Genomic DNA, 13,414 nt, shown 5'->3' on the forward strand with positions numbered 1-13,414 from the left:
GTGTTGTACCGTCCACCAAACAATGATGACTCCATTTACATCTCACTATCTGAAAACATGGACCATCTGCTATCCTCTCATCCCAACTCTCTCTTCCTCTTATGTGGTGACATCAATTGTCATCATGCCAGTTGGCTGGGTGTGGGTACCTCTCTCACCTGTCATGGCACTTCAGCCAAAGACTTCTGTGACTCATTGGGACTGACTCAATTGGTCAACTTCCTGACCTCGATCTCAACCAACGGTACTCCATCTCTTCTGGATCTGATTTTGACAAATTTCCCTGAAAATATCTGCTGCTCTTCCTCTGCTCCAATCGGTTCATCTGACCACATGTTTCTCAAGGTAGACGTCTCTCTGACTGTTATTAAAGAACCACCTCAGTTCCGTCGAGTCTGGCATTTCACTCAGACTGACTGGCAGGGTCTTCAAGCAGCCATCAAACTTATAGACTGGTCTCCCATCTCTACTTCCTCTGACATCAACTTGTCCTGTGAATTCTTTCAAAGAAATTTGCTCTCTCTCATGCACAGATTTATCCCATCTCCTCTTCAGTTGTCCTACCCTTCCTCCCGCCCACGGTACACTGAAGCTTGTGGCGAGGCAGTTATCCTGAAACAACTTGCCTTCACCTCATGGAAAGCAAATCCAATTGAGGGTCATCTCAGTTCCTTCCACAAAGCTCAGAACAAGTGTGTGTCTACCCTCAGGAGAGCCAGAAAACAACATCTTTCTCAGCTCAAGTCTGAACTCTCAAACCTGTATCCCTCCTCCAAATCCTGGTGGTGTCTAATCAAATCTGTTTCTGGTGTATGTTCCCCATCCAAACCCTCCCTTACCTCAAATGGCCATACGGCTGACACCGCACGTGAAAAGGCTGAATGCCTAAACTCGGTGTTTGCTTCTAAATCTTGTGTTCCAAACCCGTCGCTTTCTGCACCCGCCTGACCCAGTCGTACCCAGCTGTTCCTGGACTCTGTGTCCTTTTCTCCTGACAAGGTGGAGAGCTTGCTGTCAAACCTCGACTTTAAAGATCTGCAATGCATTTTCAGGGTGTCGTCATGTTTTTTTTTTGTGTTTCAATTTAGAAATTCCTCCAAAGAAAGAGAAGTTCTATGCTGACGGGGATTAAAAAAAATCGAATTCCTTGTCTTCGTCAAGTGGGCAAGACATATTCTGATTTCCACAAGCTCCTGAAGGAGAAAATCCCTATTTATCTGCATACCATAAAGAGAACTAGAACGGGCACTCAGTAGAGCGCATACCTTCGCCAACGCTACATTTTGCAGCCCCCCCACCCCCAGAAACCGTTGATTGTGAGGGTATTTAATCCCATACCACATCTACCATCTCGTATGTGTTACATAACAGTCTCGTGAAGACAAAACCTTTAGGACGCGGCTCTTGGACACATTTGTCCTTGTGCTTATTTGGGTTCCAACTGATGACTCGCGTGCAGGACTGTACCTATTTGGTCTTCCATTTGATTTGAATTGAATTTATTTTAATCCCATTCTGAATTCAATTGTCATTAAAAAAAACCGTCATGGGTCAGGGTCAGGTGTCCAATCAAAGCGGGACGTCTTGGTACCCAGTCATCACTGCCAGCAGTTATCTTGTGGCAGTTCTAATTACGTCTTATTAATTTTGTAACGCACCAGTACACAAAATACACTACACAAACATGACACAAATCAAGTCCTGGCAAAGGTCTGCAATCTCTGCTTGCTCTTTTTCTTGTTCCTATTAATTTTGTCAAGTCCAGATTCTGTATTGGCTTAGCACAACAAAGTGCAAAATGGAGGGTGGCTGTGCCCCCACTCCCGGAATTTCAGGCTGTATATCATCAAATCCTTGTGTCGTGAAACTGTCGTAAAAGTCGCTCACCCCCATGTTAAAAAAAATACATTTACTTTTCTATCTCACTAGGTTTCCTGGTGTTCATTAACCTGTTCTGTGTGAAGTATGGCGCAATCGCTCTCCAAGAACTGATTGACAGCATCCAGCCCAGGTTCGTTTTTGCACGTGTATTTACAGAAAATGCTTCTTCAAATGGAATTTTATTCATTATCAGTTTGCATAATTTGTTTTTGTGCTTTTGAGGCCTTCTCAATGGATATTTTAAGCTGCTGAAATGTCCTTTTAATGTCCATTAAACTTGAGCAATCTTTGGACTGGTGGAATGTTGTGATGTTGTTGAGATGCTGTAGGGTACAATGGTGGGCTTTGTTTCGTTACGACCCTGGACTGGAATCCTTGAGGATTCCCTTTCAAATCCAGCTATGAGGGCAACAGTGTATGAGGGATTTGGATTGGAATCTCGATGAAGTCGAGGTCATTTTGGGAGACTTCCCGAGTCACTATTGTGTTGCTGGTAAAAACCTATCTGGCCTTCAGGGTGGGGATAATCTGCCTGCTCCATTCCGTTCTGGTCTACATGTGATGTTAATGGACTCTTTATTTTCCTTTGCCACAAAAAAGGTAAATTTGAACAAACCAAGCTATGGTCATACCCACCTGAGAAACCTACTGAGTCTGAATGCTTGTCATTGAATATAAAATTGATTTTTTTTTTAACCAAGGCAGTGACATTTTTCTGAATATAGCAGTTATTATACATGATCCCACCAAAAATCATGGGACGCCTCTTCAATTGCAAGAATCGCAATTGATGGGGAGGGGAACGTTGTAATTGGCTCTGTCTCTGTCGATCTGTCTGTTTGTCCGTCATGCTATCTCCTCCAAAACGGTTGTGCAGAAATTCAACAAACTTGGTTGTTATAACCACATGACAAGAAGGTGCGAGAGCAGTATCTTTTTGGCCCCCATCCCCCGGGGTAGTGTCAAAAGGTCAAATACCAACAAATGCAACTACGGGCACAATTTAAACATTTTTAAAATGAGACTTTGTGTATGCAATCAACATCGGGGGACGCATGAAATATGTAACGATATTTTTGATTCGACACCGGGTTCATGCCCTTGGGGTGGGGACTTGGTTGGTGCCACAGGGGGTCAAAACGGAGGGGGAAAAAATGTTTTATCTCCAAATTTTATGTTGTGTCATTCCTTGTGGAACTTTTTGCCATCTTTCAGCTTTGCTTTCGGTTGGAAGCTTGGGGATTTTCGATGCCGTGCCATCGACTTTGCTCGAGTTATTATTATTATTACATGAGCTTGTATTGGGGAAACAGGTTGTGTTGGAAAACCAATATCGGTACACATTGTTGAAGTCTGATGGCAAGGTCTGCGGGATGCATTGCAATGCTAAATACAGGATTCACAAAAATAACTGCAGACTTTCTTTAAAAAATAAAATTAAAAGTACACAGCATTTCGTGAGAAATTGCGACAAAACTCACATCCAACCTTTCAAAAACTGGTGGCTGTTCGATTCGGGGTCTAAACTGCGATCAACGCGTAGAAAGGCTTTACGATGTTGTTAGAAACTCTTTGCTGTTTTACCATGTGTATGAACGTTTGGTACTGTTGTGCCCATAAATGTTTCATGCAGTCTATGAATGCCATGTTAGTGTAGTGCAAGCCTGTAATTCTTACCTTTCTTGACGATTTTTTTTCCCAACGGATGGAGAGAGCTTCCGGTTTCTTGTTGGTTGGTGTGAGTGGACTTTCGCCATTTTGCCTTTGCTCGCTGAGCGAGACTTTCGCTATTTGTGCCGTTAAATCAATAAACATTGTGCAGAAGGAACTTCGGCGTCTCGTCTCATCCAAACCGTTTGATCACGGTATTTTCCTGGATCCGCTGTTCATCGTTATCCTCCGTACTAGCAGCCTTACCTTAGGATTCCAGAACCTACCTTTCATGGTCGTTCGAGCCGGATGACCGAACAGCTGGACAAGGAAACCATGGACGAGAATATCGCCAACATCCTGACTGCCGACAGTACTCAAACAGCCGACAATACCAGCGACATTATTCTGGTTAGTCCTTTCACCACTAGTGTCACCAACCCATATGTCTCTGTTTCTACGGCCGCTGTCAGCCCCATCCCAGCTGTGTCCATATCAGCGACCAAATTACCGGACCCGGCCATCATCAGCATTGGCAATGAATTACCGGCGTCTCCCCGAGCTGAAAGGAATCGACGTATGCCTGAACGTTTGAAAGACTATGTTCTGAACTACGTTCCTTCGAACATGAGTGGTCCTTCCCTTAATCAAGAGAGTGGATCAGGTTCTTTCCATAGCTCAGTGACATCCAAATCTCAGTGATATCCTATTCTAAAGGAAAAACGAAAGCAGACTGAGCTGGAGGAATTAAGACGTCGATTGGAGGAGGATGAAATGGTTGAGAGACGTGTGCAACAACTGCAGGACGAAGCCCATCAAGCTCAGAATGTGGAGCGTCGAGCTCTGAGGGAGCACGAATCCCGAACTGTTCATCTAGCAAGACATAGACGTCTAAGGCAGGCAGGACAGGAACTGGAGGAAGCACGACTATCAGGAAGCACGATTGATCGTGTCATTCTTTGATGCAGGAGATGACTCCCTTACCTCGCCAGTCAGACGTCCGGCCAACACCACACAACAAGCAATTCCGAACAATGGTGAATCGTCATTTACTCCATCGGTTCAACCAAACAAACTGTTGTCAGCACAGCTGCCACTACTGAGGTCAGAGCCGGCAATAGCCATCACCAAGGACCTACAACCCACTCCTCAATTAAGGATGGATGACAATACATCACTCAATGAGAATGTAAAGCAAATGCAGCCAACTCCATATCTTGATGGTGGATCATCAAACCTGCCTCCTCATGGGTTGGCTACAGGGCACTCAGTAGATGGATATGCCCCGGCATATTCATCCACTAACACCGCTCCATTCCAAGCTTCGAATTTCCATCCTAATATGTTGCCATGTCATCAGGCACCCTACCTACTACCATCTTTGGTGACAGCACATGGGCATCCGCCTGACCCATCTGAGATGCCTGCAACACCCAACCTCATGGACCTGCTGATAGCTTCATCCTATGGGGTACCAAAACCGAGTATTCCTTATTTCCAGAGTGGCAGGGAAAGTCACTTTGCCCTTCTCAAGCTGGGATTGGATGGCTTGATGAGTAATCACACATACTTGTCAGAGGAATACAAATATCAAGTACTCTTAAGCCACCTTAAGCTACCGAGTGCGTACAAGCTTGCTAAGGCATACATGCATGATCCGAAGCCATACACGGCGGCCTTACGAGCCCTGCAGGACAAGTATGGACAGCCGAGGCAACTCGTACAGAGAGAAATTGGTGCTATCTTGAACATGACACCAGTGAAGACTGGAGATGCAGAAGCCTTTGAAGACTTTGCTCTGGCAGTGCACTCCCTCGTGGGTATGTTGCAATCACTCGATGGTGAACATGGATTTGAACTACGATGTGGCTCACATGTCGACAGGCTGATAAGCAAACTGCCGCCAACTTATCGTGATGGATTCGTTGAGCACTGCATTAACAAAGGCCTCTTAAATGTAGATTCTAATCAGACCTACACATTGCACCATCTCGCAGATTGGCTGCAGGCAAAGTCTCGAGCTAAACGTATAGCGAACCAAGCTGCCGTCCTCTACAAAAGTGAGGGCCAGAGATCGGAGAGAAAGGAACAGCGTTCTTCATCTTTCAAGGAGAAAGAATCACATGCATCTGTGTTTTACAACTCCAAGTCACCGATGTCAGGCACAAAGACACAGCCTTCGGGTAATGTTTCTTCAACAACGAAACCGAAGAAACAACCCAAGCCCTACTGACTGTCCTCACTGTAACACAAGTGACCACTACCTCGGTTCATGTACAGAATTCAGAAAGCTTTCCACAGACCATATCATCAAATGGATAAGGGAACATGACCGGTGTTGGAGGTGCGGTCGAACACATACGGCTGATCGATGTACACTAGAGAAGCTGTGCATTACCTGCAAAGAGTTATATCTAACCATCCTCCATGACACTGCACAGAGATTCACCAGCACTGTCCTTATGACGAGCTCATCACCATCTGCGGTGTACCTCGACAAGCCTTCCCGTCCACATGATGTCATGTTAAAGGTCGTGAAGGTGCTTCTTTATGGCCCACAAGGATCCATGGAGACCTATGCCATCCTAGATGATGGTTCATAAAGGACCATGCTCTTTATTTCAGCAATGGAGCAGCTGAACCTCGTGGGTAAACCTGAAACATTACTGCTCAGGACAGCACGTGAAGATACAGTGCAGTGTCCTGGTGCTTCTGTCAAGCTTCAAATATCATCGGTCAAGAACCCAAAACGAAGATACGCAATAGATGGAGCATTCATTGCCACAATGCTGTGCTTATCTGAGTATTCTTACCCAGTCGCCGCCCTTCAGAAACGGTATCTCCACCTTGCTGGGCTTCCACTCCCTCTGATTGATAAGGTTCAACCAACAATATTAATCGGGTCAGATTACCCTCACCTCATCTTACCAAGGAAACCTGTGCGGTTCGGCTCAAAAGGTGCTCCAGTGGCTGTTTGTACCAACCTGGGCTGGTCATGACAAGGACCAGCCAACATACTGCAGCAAAGCGTAATTCAACAACATTGCCTGTTTACGGCTGTCATGCAATCATCAACAGATCTTATGAAAAATGTGGAGAGACTTTGGCAGACTGACATCCTACCATACATCAGTGAAAAACATGCAATCCGCTCCAAGCAGGACCAGCAAGCAATGAAACTTCTGGAATCTAGAACTGTTAGAATTGAGATAGATGGAGTGCAACGTTATGCCACACCGTTACTCCGTGCTCATGATGGAACACGCTTTGCGGCAAACAAAGAACCTGTCTTCCTTAACCTGAAACGCACTGAGCGACGTCTCTTGAAAGGTCCAGACCTTGCTCTGATTCATTCTGAACAGATACAGAAACTTGTTGATGCAGGTTATGTGAAGGAATTGAGTGATGCAGAAGTTGATGCTTCAAAGGAATCCTGGTTTGTCCCTCACCATGTAGTCAGACACAATGGGAAGTATCGATTAGTATTCAACTGTTCGTTCCAGTGTAAAGGCATGGTTCTCAATGAACACCTTATCCCTGGACCTGTGATGGGCCCCCCTTTACTTGGTGTCTTACTCCGCTTCAGGCAACATAGCGTTGCAATCTCTGCGGACATAAAAGCTATGTTCCACCAAGTGCGTCTACTGCCAGAGGATAGGCCATTGCTTTGTTTCCTGTGGCGCGACTTGAAGCGAGACTACCTACCCGATGCTTACGAAAGGCAAGTCCTGCCTTTTAGAACAACATGCAGCCCTTGCTGTGCTACCTTCGCATTGCAAACTCATGTCCAGAATAACAAATGTGGCAATGAAGACGTTGTTAACTCGGTCAGCACTGCATTCTATGTGGATAACTGCTTGGATAGTCTAACTATACCTTCACAAGCGAAGCAGCTGATCGACAAGATGACGTGTTCTTTCCTTAGCAGGCTTCGAAATTAGACAATGGGCCAGCAATGTGTCATCAGTGGTAGAACATCTTCCTCCAGCGGCACGCTCGGAAGGTTGTGATCTATGGTTATCTTACCATGAGGGACATACTCAGGAATCCACTCTCGGGCTCCGCTGGAACTGTCGCTCGGACGAGTTGACATACAAGTCCCGACCCATTGAATATGAGTCTCTTCCATTGAGAAATATCTACAAGATTCTTGCCAGCCAATATGATCCCATCGGCTATCTTGCTCCCTACACTGCGAGAGCTAAAGTGTTGGTCCAAGACCTGTGGAAGACTCCGAGGAGTTGGGATGCTCCAATTGAGCCTGGAGATATTCGAGATAAGTGGCTCACCTGGCAATGTGAGTTACCTGATCTCGAACAGGTCAGGTTCCCGAGATATTATCTTCCGCCTCGCACTGATCCTTCGACTTCTACCCATACTCTGCACATCTTTTGCGATGCTTCTGAACATTCAGGGTTCGGTTGCTTACCTGCGTACCGAGGATGCCATTGGGGTGGTCCAAGTTTCCTTAGTCCTGGCAAGATCCCACATTGCTCCGAAGCGTCAATTATCTGCTGCACTCACTGGAGCTCAGCTTGCCCACCGACTCCTTGAAGAGCTTACCTAGACTGTGCACTGTGCAGCAGGTGACTTTGTGGAGTGATTCAACGACTGTTCTCAACTGGCTCCACTCTGATTCCTGTTGCTATAAGATGTTTGTGGGCACCCGAGTGGCTGAAATACAGACACTTACTGATGGTCAGAATTGGCGTTATGTCAACACAAGGGACAATCCTGCAGACGACATTACTCGAGGCCTACCTCTACACCATCTGTGTCAGGGTAACCGTTGGAGGCATGGTCCTTCATTCTTGGCGTGAGCTCCCGATCAATGGCCTCGATCGCCAAATATAGGTCAAAGCGATGTGACTGCACTTCGGAAGTCAACCTTCTGTGGAACAGTTTCGGCGGATATACAGACCTTACCCGACCATTCACAGTTTGAGTCTTGGAACGACCTGGTTATGGCGGCACATCAGTGTCTCAACGGGGTGGCCTCAAATAAAGATTGTCCTACCTTAAGTGCTCGCCGGCGTGGGGAGATAGAGAATCTTCTGCTTCAACGCTCACAGCATGATCGTTTTCCGGACGAAGTCCAAATACTTGCGACGGGTAAGGATATACCCCTCAGAGGCCGACTGGCATCTCTCTCACCTGAATATGACCTCACTCTTGGTCTCATCGGAGTAGGAGGAAGAATGCGTCAGGCAGATGTCCTTGAACAAGATGCTGTGCATCCAATTGTTTTGGATCCTCATCACCCAGTAACCAAGCTCCTCATTCGGGAATATGATGACCAACTGCTTCACTGTGGTCCGGAACGAATTCTCGCTGAAGTACGTCGCAAGTACTGGGTTTTACGTGGTCGAGAGGTTATTCGTCGACACCAACATCAATGCCAAGAGTGCCGGCTGATCTACCACCTGCACGATTACGACTGTACAAGCCTGCCTTCTACTCTACTGGAGTGGATTGCTTTGGTCCTTTTTCCATAAAAATTGGAAGAAGGACAGAGAAGCGCTGGGGTATAACCTTCAAGTGCCTCACCACCCACGATGTACATTTGGACCTCCTGGAGGGTCTGGATGCCAATTCCTTTCTAATGTCCATTCGTCGCTTCATCGCTCGCAAGGGGAAACCTCACGAGATCTTCTCGGACAGAGGAACCAATTTCCGAGGAGGAGATGCTCAGCTTCGCCAAACCTTCTCTGCCCTTGATCCTGTTCTCGCTCAGCATCTCGCCGAGCAACGAGTGAGCTTTCACTTCAACCCGCCCATTGCACCGCATTTTGGCAGAGTATAGGAGCGAGAGTTCAGGTCGGTGAAGAACAGCCTACTGGTCATACTTGGAACCCGTATAGTGACGGAGCCTGTGCTGCGTACAGTCCTCATTGAAGTTGAGGGCATCCTTAACTCCAAACCTTTGGGTTATGTGTCTTCGGACATTGCTGATATTGATCCTGTTACACCCGCTGTGTTATTGATGGGACGTCGTGACGCATCGCTACCTCAAGTGGTGTATCCTGATATGGAGCTTCTTCTTGGATGCCGTCGCTGGCGTCACAGCCAGATCCTTGCCAATCACTTTTGGTCAAACTTCATCAAGTATTACCTCCCAAGTCTCCAGCTTCGGCAGAAGTGGAAGAAGGAGAGCAAGGAGTTGACTACTGATGATGTGGTGCTAATCGTCGATTCCCAGTTGCCTCGTACCAAGTGGCCAGTTGGTAAGGTCATGGAGACCTTTCCGGGGCCAGATGGCCGTGCTCGAACTGCCAGGATTCAAGTTCGTGGCAAGAGCTATATTCAACCTCTTGCTAAACTGATCTGGCTGCCAAAGCTTGAGGACAATGAACGAGGGGCGAATGGATTGAGACTTTCTTTTTCTACAAATTTATTCCACAAATTTGGGGGTGGCTGATAGAAAGTCTTTGCTGTTTTACCATGTGTATGAACGTTTGGTACTGTTGTGCCCATAAATGTTTCATGCAATCTATGAATGCCATGTTAGTGTAGTGCAAGCCTGTAATTCTTACCTTTCTTGGCGATTCTCCCACCGGATATAGAGAGAGCTTCCGGTTTCTTGTTGCTTGGTGTGAGTGGACTTTCACCATTTTGCCTTTGCTCGCTGAGCGAGACTTTCGCTATTTGTGCCGTTACATCAATAAACCATTGTGCAGAAAGGAACTTCGGCGTCTCGTCTCATCCAAACCGTTTGATCACGGTATTTTCCTGGATCCGCTGTTCATCGTTATCCTCCGTACTAGCAGCCTCACCCTAGGATTCCAGAACCTACCTTTCAGACGTATTAAATGGCCGCCTGCTTAGGCTTGTTGCACGTTGTCGTTAATCTTGTGTCCCATGACTTTGTCATTATAGTGTCCTTGCTGTTTACTGTGCATCCTTCCCTTTGAATGCAGTCTCTTTGGGATGGTGCTGGAGAAAGTGCTGGTCCCGGAAGTGCAGAAGGTGTCCGGAACTGTTGAGCGCAAGATCTGTGCCGTTGGCATGACTCGAATTCTCACAGAGTGCCCTGCTATGATGAATTGTGGTGACAACAAGCTCTGGTGATATTTCTTAATTTGTGGATTAATTACTCAAGTCATCTTAAGCACTCATTGGCTTCTAAAAATTAAAATGAAAGCTATCACCAAGTCCCGATTTTGTTTTTTGAGTCTGTTGGACTGTTCTCAACATTTAAACCTCCCGCACCACCAGGAGTTCGGTCCTTCAGGCCTTGGTCAGCCTGTTCGAGCTCCCTGAAGATGACTCTGCCCCATGCGATGAGCATTTTATCGAAGTGGAAGAGTCACCTGGCTACCAGGCAGCCTTCTCCCAGCTCGCTTTTGCCGGACGCCCACAGCACGACCCAGTGGGGCCCAATATCGCGAATGCAAAGCTACATCTCGCCCACTCCCTGCGCACTCTCAGCACAGCATGTCCTGGGCGGGTACGTACGTGGCATTTGCCAATCCGAAAAAGATTTACCCCCACCCACCTCCCAATGGGTTTACCTCATCTGCCCTGATTCCACATCTTCAGTGTGCCTTTATGCTTCCAGGTTCAGTTAATGATCAGCAGTGACCTCAGCCCCGAGGTGACGCAGTACCTACATGGATACCTTCAAGCTGCCAGCGTCACCCTGGTTTGATTGGCCAGAGGTGGTGGTCGGAGCATGGAAAATCATTTCGGAGAATTGCCCTTTGGCACGATGGAAATCTATCTCCATGCCTGCAAATGCGTCATGTGCAAATGGTGTTGGTTTTTTTGTTTTTTTTTTCCTGCGTTTCTCTTCATTTGTGGGAAATCCAAAGTACGCTTCTGTTGTCGTCGTAGTCTTACTTGTGGTCTTCGTGGGTTGTTTCATTGCTTCTTCACAGCTTTGAACACCGCTCATCCTCATGGCAATCTGCTATGTATTGAAATTGTCGTGCATTACACCCGTTCGTGCAACTCTTTTGACGTCTGGTCAACATTAACGACTCGTGTACTCGGTAGTTTGGATTACCCACGAGGAGCTTTCGACCATCATTAAAATAATTTGTACTTTGTCACATCTGCAGATCACGTGATTATAATGGGACACTTTGCTTGTTGAGCGTTGTGGAGATATCCGGAATGTTTCCCCCCCCCCCCACCTCCCCTCTTCTTCTCTGTCATAGGTCTTAATCTTATGGGATTTAAAGTTAAATAAACTGCTTTGGCAAGCCTTTTTGCAGCGAAATGTCCCCAAAGATCGCTCGTTTAGAAATAATTTATTTATTTTCCAATTGTTCAATGGATTCAAAACTTGCCAGACTTGCCGTCGAGTTCAGGCAGTTTTGGTTCGCATAATTTTTCCCGGAGAATTTGCATTTCATCCACAACTTCACATGCGGCCGGCCGAGAACAGCCTCGACTCGGGACGCATTCCCCCCTTAACCTGTACATTCATTGACGGGTTGTGCGTGATGAGGATCTATTTGCTGTGCACCTTTTCAAACGACGTACATGTTTGCCTAATGTTGCAATTGATTCGAATTTTTGTTACAAATATCTGTTTAGTTTCATTTTCTTCCACCTTGTACAACAAAAGTAATAAAGCTTAATTCGTAACAATTGATGTGTTTAATTGCCACTGCTGTAATCCTGTGTTGCATTATTTTTTTTTCCCTCGCTTTGTCAGGGAAATGGTTTTACGTGTCCTGATTTAACTCAAACTTTCCGATGTTGTTATAGAACTTCTGCTTTCACTTCTACCGTACTTACGGTCGACATTCTTGGCACCCTTCTTTGCATGTACCTTGCTCTTGCTCAAATTTTTGTCGATATGGCTTGTGTGGTAGCCGATAAAATATTTTTCAGGCCATCTTTCATGGTGAGTCATCTGAGAGATTTTTTTTTTAATTTTTATCTGCAAGAGGAAGAGGCTCGTGGAAGAGTAAAGTTAAATTGAGTGTGGGGTAGTGGGGCAACAATTGAGCACAATCACCAATCCATCCATCCATTAGGACCATACTCTGTGCAGAGCGTTGGTGCTGCCGAAGCAGTCTCCTTGGCTATTGGGAACAATCCTGGATGGGTCGCCACTCCGACACAGTATACCAGCATGCTGGCACTCATTTTGCCGACCTCGGAAGGATGACAGGCAGAGTCAACCCCACCTGGTGTTAATTCAACAGCTGAGCGGGATTTGAACTCAGGACCCTAGGATCCCAAGCCCACTGCCTTAACCATTAAGCCAACACCAGGCATAATCACCAATGGAATAAACAAATAAAGAGAGAGAGAGAGAGAGAGAGAGAGAGAGAGAGAGAGAGAGAGAGAGAGAGAGAGAGAGAGAGAGAGAGAGAGAGAGAGAGAGAGAGAGAGAGAGAGAGAGAGAGAGAGAGAGAGAGAGAGAGAGAGAGAGAGAGAGAGAGAGAGAGAGAGAGAGAGAGAGAGAGAGAGAGAGAGAGAGAGAGAGAGAGAGAGAGAGAGAGAGAGAGAGAGAGAGAGAGAGAGAGAGAGAGAGAGAGAGAGAGAGAGAGAGAGAGAGAGAGAGAGAGAGAGAGAGAGAGAGAGAGAGAGAGAGAGAGAGAGAGAGAGAGAGAGAGAGAGAGAGAGAGAGAGAGAGAGAGAGAGAGAGAGAGAGAGAGAGAGAGAGAGAGAGAGAGAGAGAGAGAGAGAGAGAGAGAGAGAGAGAGAGAGAGAGAGAGAGAGAGAGAGAGAGAGAGAGAGAGAGAGAGAGAGAGAGAGAGAGAGAGAGAGAGAGAGAGAGAGAGAGAGACGTTGAAATCGGCAATTAGGAAGGGTTAATGGAGGTCATAAGTCTGATGTTCACTTAATGATTAAGATGGTTTCCTTAAGATATTAGGGTCTTGGGTTTGAATCCCAGCTGTGCCGTTAAATAACACCACGTAGGTTG

The 13,414-nt window shown here is 46.4% G+C and overlaps 1 protein-coding gene across 2 annotated transcripts in view; it reads left to right on the top strand.

The window, feature by feature from the left end:
- CSE1L (chromosome segregation 1 like) overlaps positions 1–12,126 on the top strand; it is a 94,678-nt gene extending 82,552 nt beyond the window's left edge. For both annotated transcript variants that reach the window (XM_085861247.1, XM_085861248.1), the window contains exons 22-25: positions 1,930–2,011; positions 10,449–10,595; positions 10,747–10,978; positions 11,090–12,126. In XM_085861247.1, coding sequence (XP_085717373.1) covers positions 1,930–2,011; positions 10,449–10,595; positions 10,747–10,978; positions 11,090–11,179 — 551 coding nt within the window. In that variant the 3' untranslated portion in view covers positions 11,180–12,126. The remainder of the gene's footprint in view (positions 1–1,929; positions 2,012–10,448; positions 10,596–10,746; positions 10,979–11,089) is intronic.
- Positions 12,127–13,414: the final 1,288 nt, after the last annotated feature.

Source organism: Eptatretus burgeri, chromosome 17, assembly GCF_056783735.1.
Source record: "Eptatretus burgeri isolate ZD-2024b chromosome 17, Ebu_testis_v1, whole genome shotgun sequence".
Taxonomy (NCBI): Eukaryota; Metazoa; Chordata; class Myxini; order Myxiniformes; family Myxinidae; genus Eptatretus; species Eptatretus burgeri.